The sequence below is a fragment of the Cynocephalus volans genome, chromosome 13, assembly GCF_027409185.1.
Source record: "Cynocephalus volans isolate mCynVol1 chromosome 13, mCynVol1.pri, whole genome shotgun sequence".
NCBI lineage: Eukaryota > Metazoa > Chordata > Mammalia > Dermoptera > Cynocephalidae > Cynocephalus > Cynocephalus volans.
This window is the reverse complement of record NC_084472.1, coordinates 17,300,860-17,318,052: the sequence shown is the minus strand read 5'-3', so window position 1 is coordinate 17,318,052 and position 17,193 is coordinate 17,300,860. Positions and strand designations below refer to the sequence as shown.

The window sequence follows — 17,193 nt, the reverse complement described above, 5'->3', positions numbered from 1 at the left end:
GACCCAGAGAGAGAGCTGGACCCCTGACAGGAGACATGGCCTTTGGTAGAGGGATGCAAGATATCCCTCATGACCTTCAAGGAGGAAGCCAGGGAAATAAATTCCCCAACTTCATTCTCCCTTTCCTGCCAGTGCCTCTCATTGTCCAAATCCAGCTAGAAGCCGGAAGCCAAGGGAGCCAATAAAGATCTACCTCCTAAAGCTCAGAGGATGGCAGAAAAGGGTGGAGAAGGCATTTGGAGAACAAATAGAAAATAACCACGGAGAGAGCTGCTGGGTTAGGGCCCAAGGACCAGAATCAGTTAGCTGTTGCTGCAGCAATGTTGTATCCTGAACAACCCCCAAAACTCAATGGGATATGCAGTCATCCCTCAGTTTCTGTGGAGAATTGGGTCCTGGACCTTATTTATGTGGATACCAAAATTCCCCTGGTATAAAATGATGTAGTATTTGCTTATACCCTATGGACATCTCTACTTAAGATACCCAGTACAGTGTGCTATGTAAATAGTTGTTATACTGTATTGTTTAGGGAATAATGACCAAAAGAAAAGCTGTACATGTAGATGCAATTTTTTTCTGAATATTTTCAATCCCTTGGTTAGTTAGATCTATGGATGGGGAAACCACGGATGCAGAGGGCGGACTGTAAGTAGCATTAAGCATTCGTTCTCACGTGTCAGTGGGCTGGCCGGTCTCAGTTGGGCTTGGCTGGGCTGGCTCTGCTTCTCGCCACTGGTCTGTTTTGGCTGGGGTGGCTTTGCTCTGTGTGTGTTCACTCTAGGGCACAGGCTGCAGGGTCAGCAGCTACCCAGGGACGTGCTTCTCATGGTGATGGTAGATGTGCAAGAGGGCAAATCTGATTACCCTAGCACTTTTCAAGGCTTTGGTCATATCACATTTACCAATATTGGCCAAAGCAAGTTGCATGGCTGAACCCAAGTCAAGAGTCAGGAAAGTATACTCCTCCCATAGAGATGGGATAACTGCCAGGTTTCGTGGCAAAGGGGGTGGATTTGGGGAGGTGTGAAGAATTGGAGCCAATAATTCAATCCACCAAAGTGTCCATAGGAGGGCGAGGTGGAAAATACTAGTGTTGTATTGTGGCTGGCTTCAGATGGTGTGACTATTTCCACTCCTCTCCCGCCCACATCCATTCTTCCTTCCTCTCGTACTAGAACTTTTAGCTTGGCATATGACTGTGGTTCCCAGTGGAAGACTGGATTTCCTAGACTCCCTTGCAGTTAGGTGAAACCATGTGACTAAGTTCTGGATAACGAGATGTGAGTGGGAATGATGTGTGTGACCCTAGGCCTTAAAGAGGGAAATTTCAGTTCCCACCCCTCCCTTAAGCCTGCTGCCTGGAATGTGGACGTAGTGCTGAGTCCTCCTGGGCCAGGCAAGAGCAGCGATGGCTGAGAGAGGGCGAGGCAAGACTGTGGAGGGTGTGCGTAGAGTTAGGGGCAAGGGAAAGAAGCCTCCATCTCATTTAGGCTGTTGTTATTTGGGGTCTTCATTTCAGCAGCCAAATCTGTAATTAATACAAATTGATAGGAAGCTCTACTGTGACACCTAAAGGAAGGAATTACACAGAAAGAGGTACAAATTATTATTTTTTTCAGCATTTACTGGTAGGTCTAAGGGATCAGAGCTACGGTAATTTTATTTTTTTTCCATGGCACCCTTCTCCAATATTTTGAAAGGAACCATTCTTGGTGAGGTGATTGTCAATGCAAAGTCCCCTAATGATATCAGGACAAGCAATGCCAGGACTTGTCCTTTTGTGGGCAGGGGCCTTGGGGGGAAGGAAAGAGATGGAGGAGAGAGATAGTTGCTGCTTGTGTGAATATGTCTTACAACTGGAAGGTAGAGAGCAGGAGTCAAACCCGGGCCTTACTGGCTCCAAAGCCCATGCTCCATTCCTTCAACACTAATGAGATCAGAGGACTCTGGGAGAGGTCCAGCTGCTCTAGAATCCAGCATGGTTTCTCCAGGCTAGACTTCTCTGGGCAGGCATGGCACGGGAAGCCAAAATGACTCTTGCCCTTTGCCCGTTGACACTGAAGGGACTGGTCTAGTACTTTTATCTGAAGTGTGCAAATCAGGATTTCCACACCACCTCCCTGGTTCTGTTAGGAAGAGAGGGTATTCTTGATGGCTCGTCTGATTTCTGGTGGCCAAAACCAAAATACGAAGGAAAATGCCGAGGCTGCCGGTAAGGTCACTGTTTAAGCACAGGAGACAGCATGGCAGAGAGGAAGACAGGTGGCAGTGGGTTCAAATTCCAGTTCTTGGGGAAATTATTTAACCCAGTTGATCTTCAGTTTCCTTGCAAAGGGGCTGGAGATAATATATGTCAAGTTCCTAACCCATAGAAGGTGCTATTAAAGTGGCTATAGAGCCAGCGCTCTGTAGTTATTTATGTCGTGCCTGGCCCAGCTCCTTTGCTCTGTGGCATAGGAATTGATTTTAAGATGGTATGACTCCCTGAAGCTTTCAGGCATGATGTAGTGGGGCACAGGCAATAAGTGATGGTTAAAAACTACAGCAAGCTCTGGCAGCAAGTATTGCAAGACTGGCCAGAGGACAGTTCTCCATCTCTGGCCAGGAGGACTAAATTGAGACCCTTTGGTTAAGCCCATTTAATGACCTGTCTGAATTGCTGGAAGAAGCCCCAGCCCTGACTCCTGCACATGTTGCACAATGATCCTTGCCTTGCAAACTTATGGCTATTAAGTCCTTGGAGGAGGCTGGAAGCTGGGATATAATCCTGGCTGTGGAAGGCAGGATAGACTGAGATCATTCATAACAACCATCCACTGAAAAATGCAAAAACCAGGGGAAACCTCTGAGGAATTAAAGTTTGATTTCTTAAGCCCGCTTTTCTCTGTCCTTTTGCCCACCTGGTGTAACCCGGACATGCTAATACTTATTTAAATGAGAGCATGTAGGAGAAGAGAAAGGATGGACAAATAGAGCAAAATGTCATCATCTGCCTTGTGATTTAGAAAGAAATATGCTGCCCTTGCATTCAGGGATTTGCCCCTGAGAAATGGAACTATTGTACAGAGAAACAGCTTCTTAGGAAGACTGACAATTTTGCCTGTTCTTCTAAAATCGTTGAGTACGGCAGTAAAAAATGAGATACCCCACCACACTACCATTTAGAAAAGGGCTCTAAAACTTTTTTCTGACTCAGGGCCATATTTTGGTAAAGAGAATGAATCTGGTTTGCTATCTGATTCTCTTCACTCAATCTTTCATTCATTTTGATATACATGTATATTAAATATGTATTTTATATACATATATATATATTTTTGACCAACTATTAGCAACATGAATTCATTTCTCCTGCTCGGCTTCTCTTACTCTTTAGTTCTTTTAAGATTTCATAACTGACCAGCCACATTCACCTTTCTTGTTAATTCAGTAATTTTTAGGCTTCTCAACTAATCTGTAGATCATCTAGTGCAGTGAAGGAGATTTCCTCTGTATTACCCAGAGCACTTGGTGCTTAGTGTTGGCATGGAAGGAGGAATCAGTTCTGCCTGCAGGGTGGGTTTGTTGGGAAAGGATGCAGAGAATAAGTGACGCTCAGGCTGAGTCTTACAGAGGTATGCCGCAGGTAAAGCAGGTAGGAAGGGAAATCTAGGTAGAGGATGCAGGTGACAAGTGTGGCAGAAAGTGCAGGGAGTGTGGTATGGCTGCTCTGGTGCATGAAGAGGGGAGCTGCAGCTGGAGGGAGGGCAGGAGGCGGAGATGGGAACCAGGCACCAAGGACTTATTGCCCCTGCATGTATGTCCTGCAGGCATCTTGGGACCCTTTGGAAGGTTTTAAGCTGGAGGTAAGGGGTAGGATGAACCCAGTTTGGAGACACAGAAATGGGGAACATGATCAGATTCACTTTTTTGAAGGCAATTGTGACAGGAAAGTGGGCAATGGGCAAGTCATAAACTTGAGCCTCAGTTTCCTCATTTCTAAGGCAGGGACAACAGGTTTGAATGAAAATTAGAAGAGATAATGTGAAAGTATTATTATACAGCTTTAGGTCATGAATAAGTTAGCATGCTTGCTTTCTCAAGAAGAGATCAGTTTTGTCACCTGATGCAAAATACACATTCTTGGTGTTGTTACCTGATTTATATAGCTGTCCTCTTGCTTAAACATCCGTTGTTTTTTAATTGGGAGCAGCTATTACTATTTGTTCTCTGCTTCAGCTTAAACTGTAACTGCTATAAATTGGAAGGATGGGAGGGAAGTCAGGGAACACTGATCATAGAAGAGAAAAAAAAATTTTTTTTGCACCTCATGCATTCATTCTTTCAAGAGCCATTTAGAGAGAAAAATGTTTTCCATTTTCTCATAGTACATAGCCAGCTAGTTGCCTGAAGACCTCATATTTTTCTAAAACTCTCCTCTCCAAAAGAGCATCACTTGTGAATAGTTGAATAGAAAACCTAGTGTATAAATAGCTAAATATACAGGATGGATATAAGGCATCTCATGTGATATTCATCTGATTTTATTCAATGTTATTAGGGACACTGGTTTCTAAAGAAAATGAGAACATTTCCAAAGCCTGGGTCTGAATCCCATCTCACCACTTCGTGGTGGTGTGACCCAGGAAGTCACGTCACCTCCCTGAGCCCCGTGTAAAATGGGGAGTGTAATAAGGCTACTTCACAGGGCTACTGGATCAGGTGAGACAGCACGATTGATGCACTTAGTACAGTGCCTGACAAATAATAAGTATGTGATAAGTCATTAGTAGGGCTGGGAGAGGACCAACTTCAGCTGCGGAAGCTAGCACTAGTCTATTCTGACACTGACATCAGATATTTAATTTCTGGTTTCTTCTGAAGACAAGTCTTAATTGACATTTGAAAAACAGAGCACAAAGAAGAGGATTGAGTTTTGTATATAAAAGTTCTTGAGCCTGAAGAGGTACTGGAGTCTGGTGCCTGCCTTGTGTCCCAGGCCTCAGCAATTTGGGCCCAGGTGACAGTGGGTCCTACAAGTCTGACCAGGCCACACAGACAGGACAGCAGGACATCAGATGCTCAGGAGATCACCACTCCTGGGCTGCAAAAACAGCACGAAGGGTGATCATGGGCAAAACAACACAGTCCACACAGCTGCAGGTGGGAAAGTCAAACTGTCTTTATTCTTTCACCATTTTATTTGGGATAGGTAGCAGCATTGCCTGGAAAGACCCTTGGGAGCGGACGGGAGGCAATCTGTTGGATGGAAATCTTACCTTTTAGCATATTTTTAATGCCTAATTTCAGCACTTTTTACATTAGACTTTTCAGTGGCAAGTCAAGGAGTAGAAGGAAGATGGGCACAGAGGAAAGGTTCTTTGGTGAAGTTCAACATAATGGCCAAAACTTCATTCTTGCATTCCATCATGCATGCGTCTTGGAATTACGTTCTTGGAACCCGACTTAAGAAAACAAACTTCCCAGGTAGCACATAGCTGGTTCCCATCTTTCTAGCATTTCTGCCTCTGGCCGATGTGACACCATACTTTTCCAGCAGTTGGTATCAGCTCTGGTAAGGGTCTGATATCAAGTACAGTTATGCCTCAGCCATCAAACAGGGCCTCCTAGATAGCAAGATTTGGGTGGTCTGCCCTTCCTAACAGATGCCTTTCTACCACCCCGAGTCCACCAAAATGAAATAAAAACTCATCCTGAGTTGACCACTTCCTCTGAGCTTCACCAGGCACACATCAAGAGTGTTGGTGGGTGATGGGCTCAAGGCACAGCCCACTTGACTGAGCGATGTTTGTGCTCGGGCTTGATCTACACTGGCAAATCTGCAAGGATATTTCTAGACATCTCAAGTGATTGACTCCTCTGAGAAAATGATACTTTAAAAAATATATATATACATGTCTATTTAATTTTTTTTAAACCACAACTGAAAAAAATTCTTTGCCACTGGGTAGAACTAAATATGACAAGAAACCCAATGAGTTTTTATTAGTACCATTATTGTTTTCTTTGGTGCCATGTATTATATTGGTAAAATGACAAAAAAAAGGAAAAAAAATAATTGTAAAAGGCAAATATTTTGTACAAAAATACAAAGTTTTAAAAGCTCTTTAAGTATATTTCATATTATTACTAGGAGTTGGCCTATATATCTGTATGTCTGCATATTTCTCCTACATTTGTGACTTGAGAAATGTAAGGTACTGTTTACACAGTATATGTTTAAGTTCTTCCTATAGCTCAACAACCAATGGTAGTCTTTTTCAGATTGGAGCATTCCAAACTTTGGAAGATATAATCTGCATAACTGTATGGTTACTGGCTGAGAAACTTATGTGATTCAGTCCATTTGCACACTGAAAATCAACATATCGCACTGGGGGAACATTTTAGTTCCCAAGTCCTTGGGTAACAGCGAATGGTAAAAAAACACTAGCTGTCAATTTTTTTCAGTAATTAGTTATCAGTGCTTTCCCCCGCTCAATCTGGTGAGAAGGTGATGCCATCAGAAAGGAGTATCCTTTGCCTTTGAGAGGTGTGTTTAAATTTGCTCATTACACATCACAGTCCACTACAATGCGGATGATAGTACTAAAAGAGAGAAAAAGGATGGGTGTTAGTTTTTCTTATAAAGTTAATGTACAATTCAGAAAAAGGTATATATATTTTTATAGAAAAGATTTGAAAATACATTATTAAACAGTTTTTTTTCCCCCAAAGAAATGTCTAGAAGTTCTTATTCAGATTAAGTAAAAGCGAAATTTCATCCCGAAGGAGACTATTCTGGGAAGCCTAGTCCCTACCCACATCCCATATGGCCAAACAAGACAAACCAATGGTAGATCTGGGCGACTGGTCACCATCTACTGTAATCTCTTGTTTAGATATCTGTATTCCTCCCCTCAACTGACTGGGCTATGAGTTCCTTATGTGTCCTGAGATCCCCAGCCCTTGGACCCATGCCTGACACATCCAAGGTACTCCATAACTGTCTGTGGAATGGAGATATGGATAACTTGAGCCCCATTTACTTCCAAAAATTATTTGAGCAAAATGTATTTGAAGTTTTTGTTTACCACCAACTTTTTTGTTTTATTATGGCTTTATTGAAATATAATTCACAAATCATACAATGCACCCATTTAAAGTATAAAATTCAGTGGTTTTTCATATTCACAAAGTTGTACAATTTAGATCTAATCTAATTTTAGAACATTGTCATTACCCCCCAAAGAAACGCTGTAACCATTAGCAATCGTCCCCCATTTCCTCCATCCCCCATCACAAACTTTAAAATCTAGTTCTGATGAGGAAAACCATGATGCTCCTGTTCCAAGGAGGGTCATATATTAAATAAAGTTAGATAAGTATCCTTTGAAGTCAAGAAGATCTCTAAAGGCCCCTTGGCTTATGAGGCGCAGACTGTATCCTTCCATTACCTAGCATGGCATCTGACCTCTAGTAGGTGCTCAACAGATAAACTTGGCATTGCATGCTTGGCCACCTGCATGGGCTGTGTATGGATGTCTATGAAAAAGACATAATATTGGTGCCATATCTTAAAAAAACAATGAACAGACAATACTATAAGATATTGACCTGAGCTAGTGAGTAAAATATTTACTGAGTACTTCCTATACATTAGGCACATTTATTAACTTAAGTCCTCAAAACAACCTAGTGAAGAAGATACTATCATTATTCCCCTGAGGTTAATAACATGCCCAGCTAGTATGTGGCAGAAGCAGGACTGGAACCTCATCACAGAGCCTGCATTCACAGCCCTTGTCCTCACAGCCTCTCACCCTTTGACAGGACACTAGCTCTGCAGCTCCCTCTTAAATCGCATCTACTGCTTACCTGTCTCCCTGTCTTTTTCGCAAATGAAGTTGTTGACGTCTTCACACTGGAAATCGTTCCACTGCCCGGCATAAATCAACCCCGCACAGTCTTCTCCTGGCCCTTGGCCATGACCCCAGTTATCTGGCTGTCCAGCTTTCCAATTTCTTTCAACAAAACAGAAGTTGAGTGTTATTTGCACAGTAACATGGAGGTTTTGTTTAGTCAAGAGTGGCAGAGAAATGTTAAAAACAAAACTGAAGTGTTTCACTTGTCCTGGAATGAAGATGCATTGTTTGAAAAGCAGCACATGCTCTCACTCAGAATAAGCAGCAGCTGTTTTGCAGAGTAATGTGTAATGCAGCATCTCCCTGCAGGCTTGTTATCTTTGCCACAGTGAAATCAACTCACTGAGCTTCTTCATCACTTCACGTTAGGGAGTCCTTCCTTGCCACAGTTAGATGAATGACTTTCTAATGTGTTCTGGAATGCTGCTGACTTCTGGGTGTGTATGTATATGTTATATGCGTGAATATATGTGCACTGTGAGGACGTCACACACACATGCGTGCGTGCACACACGGTCCTGTGAGAACCTACAGGGATCCTTGTTCATCATGATATTTTGCCTTTAACAAGTCAAAGCGTCAAGAGGAGAAAGTGAGACACCCTTGATATACATTTACAAGAGCCTATGGCTACAAACGACTGGTTATTGCTGGCTACGTTGTAGATGGTTGACCACTTTAGAAAGTAGTAATTTACTCTTACTGAAAATGACTCATACATTTCATTGCCTCTTTTTGGGAGAGTCTTAAAAACAAGTTTTTCTTTAGGATGAGTTCACTTGGATGCCACTGCTCAAAAACAGCACTTGGCCAGGGTTAACAGTTCTTGATTCTGTTTCTGTGCTGTATTTAGATATGCTTCCAGACTCAACTCTTGAAGGCTAGATCTTCTCTAAGAAGCAGGATCACGCACAGAAGCTGTGGATACTGCCTGAGAGGACAAGCCTGCCTCACGTGGAGGGTCTGAAAGAACATCTGCAGCAGGAGGCGCTTCCCTTCAGTGATGACTCATTACTCCTTCAACCACAGGGTATCCTAGGGTCACCCGAGGACAGGGCCCATATTGCTCTACATCTTTTGACAATAAGGATCAGCAAAATCAGTGGGCAGTGAAGAGGTCAGCTGAAGTTTACAGGCAAAGGATGGGGAAGCAAGAGAGAATTGACTCCTCCAAACCAAAAGTGCATTTCGGAATTATAAAAAAAAAAAGAATAGTGACCTCAATTAAGACCTCAATTAAATCTATCAATGAAAAGATAATTTACAGGAAACCATCAACTGATGAGAGTAAAAACGGTATGATGCTTAGAAGGGAGAGTTAGAAAATAGTCATTCATTCATACATTTATTCACTCACTCAAGAGATATCCGTACAGCACCTACAGTGTGCCAGGTATAACGTATGTGATGGCAACTCAGCAGTGCAGAGAACTAAGTTCCAGCTCTTGTGGAACTTCCACAACAGACAAGACACAGATGAATTCAGAATCTCAGACTGTCACAGTGATGCCAGACAGAAATGCATTTGGAAGGAAAAACAGTTTACTTTCACGTATGCTTTTTTTGTGTATTTCTGCCCACCCTGCAGGGCTCCTCTGGAAATGTCAGTGATGCTGAGTGGTCTGATCTTACTATATATTTTGTTTATTTCTGCCAGTAACGTGAGGGGTTCTATTCCAATTTTGTTTACAGAATTTGAGATCTATGATTCCTGAATGTATAATAGTGAGACATTTGATATTTTTGATTTCTCAATTGGGGAATTGTATACATAGGACTCCCTGGGTTTAGGAGGCCTGCTTAGTATTTTCCCCTTGCATGTCCTTTTAAGTCATTTTAAGTTAAATAGATAAAAGGGATTTATCGACTAGAGAGAAAGATAACCAAGCGATAAGAAAGGAGACAGTTACTGTATCACCTTTCTCCATTTGTTTTTCCAGGTCACTGGAATTCTTCACATACAGTGCTTAAGTCTTTCCTTAGGAATAAAGCAGACTCAGTTCTGTGGCATGAGCAGAGGTGACAGAGATGGGCCAGAACAGAAGGGAGGTGGGGTAGTCCGAAGCCAGGCTGCAGGGGCAATGTGTCTTGTAGACTTAGCACCCAGAGTCTCAAAGCATCTTTTTGGAAAAGCTAAAATCACAGGGAGTTACCTGTGGCAAAACCCCTCAGTCTGCATGCTTACAATAAAACAGAAGAGAACATGTCAGATAAATAGAATGTATATATTCTGGAGAAGAATGAAAAGCCTAAATAGAACCTTAACCTCATTCACAGGTAGATTCTGGAAAGAAGTGACTGAAGCGTGGGCTGAAAATCCTAAATCCCATATTATGATACACATGTCACAGAAGTGGTTGGGTAGCAACATGCACACATACTTGGACAGCAGCTGTAAGTACACCAGGAGCCTTGGAAGCGCTTGGACTGACTGTTCCAGTGAGCTGGAAACACACACAACACACCAGCTAGTGGGTGTGGAGCTCTCTCACAGGATTTGGGGGTCGTCCTAATGGAGGTGGAGCACATAGTCTTAATACTGAGAACAGATCTTGCCAACCTCACAACTTAGTATTTTCTCATCGGCCACAAGAATGACAAGACTTCAGAGCCAAGAAGCTTCTGCTGGTAAGTGCCTGGCCTCAAAGCAGGAAAATCTTAGTAGTGAGAAATGTTTCTCTGCAGCAGAATTTTCTCCCACTACAAGGGTCTACATTGTGGAAGACTCCTCTCTGGTGGCCTGAGCCAGTGCCACTCTGGTGCAAATATGCAGTGTGGACCAGCGTGGGTGATTGGTGAATTAGCAGATGCTCCCCACTATTCTACAGTTCTATATTCCAAAAACATGATATGTAATTTTATATGGAGCAATCCGCATGGACAGAAAGACAACCTGTTTTATCTTTGTGATGTCAAGATGAAAGCGGTTACTCATAACTTGACAGCATACTCCCACCAAATGATGGAAAAGGAGATTCAAGTGTGTTTTGGGAAACTTGCCGGAACACTGTCACATCTCTGGTGATCTAAGGTGGGCAATTAAAAGCAGGTCCTTAAGAAGCTACCTTAGAGTTCTGCTTTCAGCAGGTGGGCAAAACCTATATCCTGTAAGTATCTGATTCCCCCAGGAAGCTTCCATTAACAGTGACAATCTGTCAAATGACACACCTATGTTTATTCCATCATGAGTAAAAAGAAAGGTCAGCTTTGACAAGCTCCTGATTTCACCAATCCTATTATTTGTCTGTTTTCTATTTCATTGCTTTCTGGTCTTTATTCTTTCTTTCCTTCTACTTAGGGATTAATTTCTCTTCTTTTTCTACCCTCGTAAGGTGGAAGCTTAGATCATCAACTTTCAACCTTCAAAAAATGTTTCTAATGCACACATTTTAAAGCTATAACTATTCCTCTACACTCTGTTTTAGCTATGTCCCACAAATTTTGATACGTTTTTATTTTCTTTGAAATATTTTAGATATCCGTTGTGATTTCTTCTTTGATCCATGGGTTTTTTAGAAATGTGTCATTTAATTTTCAAATATTTGGGATTTTACATGCACATACATCTTTGTTATCAATTTCTAATTTAATTTTTTTTTGGTTAGATAATGTACTCTGAGGGCCGGCCCGGGGCTCACTTGGGAGAGCATGGTGCTGACAACACCAAGTCAAGGGTTAAGATCCCCTTACTGGTCATCTTTTTTTTAAAAAAAAAAAAAAGGAAAGAGAAGAAAATGTACTCTGTATAGCTCCAATTCTTTAAAATTTATTGAGACTTGTTTTGTGGCCCAGCATATAGTTTATCTTGGTGAATATACTGCATACATTTGAAAAGAATGTGTATTTGCAGTTGTTGTGTGAAATGTTAGATATCAATTAAGTCAAGTTAGTTGAGAGTGTCTACTTTATCCCAATTGATTTTTCTATCTCCTTGTTCTATCAGTTGCTGAGAGGAGAAGACTGCAATCTCTGTTGAAGCCCTGCTCTTTGCTGCGTCCATAGTTAGGGGTGGTACGTCCTCTTGATTGTGACATGGCCTGGACATGAGTCCAACCCCACACTCTGGAAAAGATCCTGCAGCCCAGCACAGAGGGCGACTCACAGGGGATGCTCCAGGATAATTCACCGAATGTTTTCACAGCACTGTGGGCAAATGAATCCCAGTCCCTAGTCAGGGGTGGGTGCTGGCCAAGGATGATGTTCTCACTGGTGTCTGTGGTGAAATGAGGAAAATAAGGCAACGTGCGTGTGTGGTGTGTGTATGTATATGTGTGTATGTATGTGCACATGTAAGGTGGCCGGCTGTCTTTCCTTGGACTGTACGTTTATTTTTTTTTAACGCTGAGATTTGCTAATAGGTGATTTTTAAAAACCATGTCCTTAATTGGCAAACAAAATCTTGACAATCTATGGGGGCCCTCCTGTCTTTTTTTGAAATTGTCTTGGTGTGTGGACCTGTCTGGCACTGTTCTGGGCCATGGCAGGTTGTGTCTCATGCCGTCCTCTTCTCCAGCTGGCCCTGTCCTGTTCTGGTGCAGAAACAGCCATAGGATTCAGTGGTCAGGTTGTCTGTTTTATGGGAAAGAAACCTGAGTCCAGGTCTGTGTGTGCCCCAAGTCTTTTGCATTTATTACATCTCTCCATTGCTTCTTGTTTGTTGATGCCAGCACCGTCTTTCTCAGCCAGGTCTCGGTATAAAAAATACAGTGAGGCCGAGAGGCAGAGGAGAGAGCTTTTGATCCCTTGTCTATTTCCTCTTTAACAGTAACCACAAAACCCTTAAACAATTTCAAAAGAGCTGCGTGTGTGCTGGGGCAAAAGGGTGGGAGGAAAGCTGTGGGGCTTCATTCTTCTGTATCCTAGGGAGTGGTGTCAGGTCCTTCTACTTCTCTTTTTTGGGAGAGTTTAAGAAGGATTGGTATTAATTCTTTGAATGTCTGGTAGAATTCAGCCGTGAAACCATCTGGTCCTGGGCTTTCCTCTGCTGGGAGGTTTTTGATTACTACTTCACATTCTCCTTGTTTGTTATTGGTCTGTTCAGGCTTTTTATTTCTTCTTGATAAATATGTCTGCCTAATTTATTCTTCCTTTTAAAATTTGATCCTGGGGATTTTTACATGTGTATGTAGGTTGTATGTTTCTAGGAATCTATCCCTCTCTTTTAGGTTATCCAATTTCTTGGTGTATACTTGTTCATCATAGTTTCTTATGTTCTCCAGGTCTGGAAATCATTGCTGGTGGCAGGAGAAAGGGAGCTGGATAGACCAATGCTTGGAGGCCACAGAAGCAAAGAGAAGGGTACAGATGACTCTGAATAAATGGAGAAGTATTTAGGGTGGTTTACACTGGTGAGAGACCCCTGATGGCCTGAAGCCCAGTCCCCACTCTCAGGCTCACAACAGAGAACATTTTTCTTGTTTTCTTCACAAACATGTGAGACTTGAGTGAGATACTGTGTGTGGCATCTCAATCAGGGTCCTGTAATGCATATATGTTCTAGGTAGTATTATACTGCAGTTATCAACTAGTATAAAAATAATTATGATTATAACGATAGTAGTATAATACAATTAGCAGGTAATATTTCTCAAGCACTTTCCATGTGGCAAACTCTGTACTAAATGTTTTATATATATGTTATATTATTTTCACAATACTGACATAGGCACTTTCATAAAATTCATTTTATAAATGGGGACATGGAGAGTTTACCTGGTTGAGTAACAAACATGAGGTTTCGAAGCTTCGAGTGCCGGGTCAAGGCCCGTAACCCAGACCTCACTGACTCCAGAGCACGTGCGCCCTCTCCCACTGCACTGGCTCTTTTTCTAGTTTGTATAATGTTTATTATTATATGTCAAATTAAATTAGCCTTTGGTTATTGACACCGCATAATATGTCGGCCTAATTTATTCTTTCTTTTAAAACTTGATCCTGGGGATCTTTACACATGTGTGTATTCCTCTGGGTAGAAAACGAGCATCACAGTCTGTGCTGTGGCTGAGGTGCAGACGCTGCAGCTTGCAGGAGGCTCCAGGGTGGCTGTGGCTGGGGACAGAGTTCCCAGTAAGGTGTCTGGTGACATCATCCTTCTCAGGTCCCAGGTACCCACGCTGGCGTACTCCTCACAAACCACACAATTCTTGCTGGAGCCCAGGGAAGAGAAGAGTTTCACCTTGGGAGAGCTGGTATGGACAGTAATGTTACAGCTCAATCCATTCCATATGGGCCAATCCAGTTTTTTCTTGGAGGAATGCTTAAGATTGAATTTCTTAGTGAGTCTAACCCAGACCTTTTTTGCATTTATGGCAGTGTGAAAAGTGGAGGAGATGGATTTTTTTTTTCCTTCCAACTCCACTGAAAAAAAAAGATCCTGGCACTCTTGACTGTTAAAGGAACAGATTTGTCTTTCCTTTAACAATCTCTGCCTCCCATCCCCACATCCAGCCCTCCACTGCCTCTGTCTTAGACTCCCAAAATGGTTTTCAGTCTCCCAAGTGCAGACGAGGAAGACCAGACAGTGTATACGACAGGCCAGCAGCCAGGTACCCACTGTCCTGGGGGGCAGTCTGAGGTTCACCTTTGCAGCAGACTGAAAATCTTCGAATGTTCCACTTCAACATTTGGCTACATTTTTTTTTTTTTAAAAAGGAGATGGCTTTATTCTGGTTTCCACTTATGTCCTCTAATCATGCTCTTCCCATGGAGGATTTAAAAGTGTAAAGCAACCTGTCTACCCATGTGCACAGGTACACACATGCAGGAACATTTTAAAAACCGTTTCTGGCCTCTCCACCACCTCTGACCCTATGCCCCTCTCCTCAGCTGGTATAGATCTGTGCCTCGGTACCCGGAGAAGGTCTTAGACCTGAAACACCCTCGTTTTCTCCTCTCCCGGGACTGAACAGTCCCAGTGGGTCTCTGTACTCTCGATGACATGATGCTCTAGTGCCTGATGGAGTCTCTGCAAGGCCTGGCTTCTCTGTCTCCAGCAAACTAAAGCTTACTCAGAGGTGGATTTTTATAAATTCTTTTCCATTTAGTTCAGTTTGTTGCATATTTTCACATTCATTAGAGTAGGGAGAAGTGAAATTCAAATTGGTATAATTCAGTCATTGTTAGCGGACGCCCCAGGGGGAGGATGAGGCTCTGCGGACTTCTGTGCCCCTAGCAGGTCTGAGGAGTTACTGCAAAGTGCTTCTGTTCTTTGTTGCCACTTTTATAAAACTCAGGTCACATCTGACGTACAGGGATTCTTCAAACCTTTAGGGGATGTGTATCCCACAAACGCAACTTCCCGTGTGTAACAGAGTCATAAACTTGTAATTTACAATCACACTCTGGCCAGAAGCCCAATGGGGGTTCGGGGCACTGATGGTGTTATCCTGAAGAGAGCTCCCCAGTCCTCAGGAGCACGTCCGGCATAAACACTGAATGTGCCTGAGGGTGTCTGGGCTTCATCATCTTTCATAGCATTTAAAGAAAATGCCTCGGCCAGAAGTACCACACTGAGTGGTTTTATGAATCTCATGATTTTTTTCTTAGAAATGAAAAAAATTTCACTCTATGAAAAGAAGAAAGAAACCCCACTTGACAGCTCATGGGTTGTCAAACACAGGTCCGCTAGTGCAAATATGCAATGGGTACCAGGAGTCTCAGTTTGAGAAGAGTGTCCAGGACATAAGGTCACTAAGAAAGAAAACGTAGGGAGTCAGGCAAGAGGTGAAACAGAACAGTGAGAGTCTGACCACCGATCTGGAAGTTTCTGAGCACTCACTTGTAGTCCAGAGACGTCCCATCCAGCCACCTCCATTCATTTTCATGCTCCGAGTCCGTGAGGCCAATCCAGTAGCTATATTCCTCTGTTATCTGCTTTTTTATCCATTGCTGAAAAATAAATCGGTGGTGCATCACTATTTCTTGGAACAGATGTCGGAGCGGCTTTTTATTTTATTTTTTTAACATTTGAAAAAAAAGAACAACGTAAAGAGGATGTTCACCAGGACTTGCACACCGCTCTGGCTGCCCTCTTTTTGTTACACTTGTTTCTGTTTTGCACTGTTTTGGGGGCTTTGACTTCTTTTTCTTCTGACAAGTTTACAAGTGATGTTAAAGTGATGCTCTTCCAATAAAACATGAATTCCCCTCGACTCAATCTCCCACCCCTCCTATGCTCTAACAATAGTAACGGCCTGGGCATTACTGAGCTCATCCTCTGGGCCAGCACCCATGTGCAGCATGTCTTGAAGCCTTTACATCAACCTATGTAATAAACATAAGAAGGGGCTGAGCTAGATCAGGCCCAGGTCTGTCTATTCTAAAGCTTGGACACCTGACCACTGTCCTCCATATGCTCATTCCCAGTCCGTTACTATGGGACACATCTGTGTTCAAAGCTGTGTCTGCTGGAGACAGGGAAAAGAAAGGTGGCCACTGCAACGGTGTGGCACCAAAGAAAGGGCAGTGTTGCTAGAAAGACTTCAGTTTCAGTCTCAGCTCTGCATTTACTTGTCGGGCCATGAGTAAGTCACTTAAACCTTGCTGGGCCTCAGTTTTCTTATCTGTACAATGGGGATAATAATACCTATGTTCTAGGGTCATTGTGAGGTTTAAAGGAGCTATCTCATACTGTGCCTGGCACATAGCAGCGGTCTAACGAGTGGTCACTGTTATGATCATGTCCCCCTTAGCCTTCTCTCTCTTCCTAACCCCTCTGGGGCCACATGCCTGGTGCCTTACGCCTCTGCCCACCCCCACGGTGCTCATGCCTCTGCTGCCCTCTTCTCAGGGGCCTGGTGGCAGCCCTCAAGCTTCTCCCCTGCATTATGATGCTCCCGTAAGCCACTGGGAGAAGCTGCACATCTCCAGGCTCAATAAGCATTATCTTCCAGGTGGAAGTGTGGGGACGAAATTCCAACGCCATGCATGCTTCTAGTCACTGGATAAAGCCCAGATCTTCCATGTTTATGTGACTATGAATTCTTTGTATCTTTGAATCCCCAACAAGCATGCAATTTCCAGATGGAAACTATCCTTAAATTATAGTTTTTCCCAACCAAGTATGTGGCAAACATACCTGTTCCTCCCTTGTGTTTATGAAAATGAGATGTGAAGATTTGTCTTCACAGAAAAGTTTTGCCTCCTCAAAAATTTCTTTTTTAACCGAAAAATAGTAGCATTTGTCTGTGAAGTTCTTCCAGTGAGGTGGGCAGCCTGGGAATGCAGAGGTGTAAAACATTAATTAAAAAATCCCGGAAAGCACTCTGCCTTTCTTCAGCTATGTTTA

At 42.9% G+C, this 17,193-nt stretch overlaps 1 protein-coding gene across 1 annotated transcript in view; it reads right to left on the bottom strand.

The window, feature by feature from the left end:
- Window positions 1-6,112: 6,112 nt before the first annotated feature.
- COLEC12 (collectin subfamily member 12) overlaps window positions 6,113-17,193 on the bottom strand; it is a 149,249-nt gene continuing 138,168 nt past the window's right edge. The window contains exons 7-10 of the mRNA XM_063076627.1: window positions 16,984-17,120; window positions 15,685-15,794; window positions 7,861-8,006; window positions 6,113-6,591 (exon numbers count right to left, since the gene is read on the bottom strand). Coding sequence (XP_062932697.1) covers window positions 6,572-6,591; window positions 7,861-8,006; window positions 15,685-15,794; window positions 16,984-17,120 — 413 coding nt within the window. The 3' untranslated portion in view covers window positions 6,113-6,571. The remainder of the gene's footprint in view (window positions 6,592-7,860; window positions 8,007-15,684; window positions 15,795-16,983; window positions 17,121-17,193) is intronic.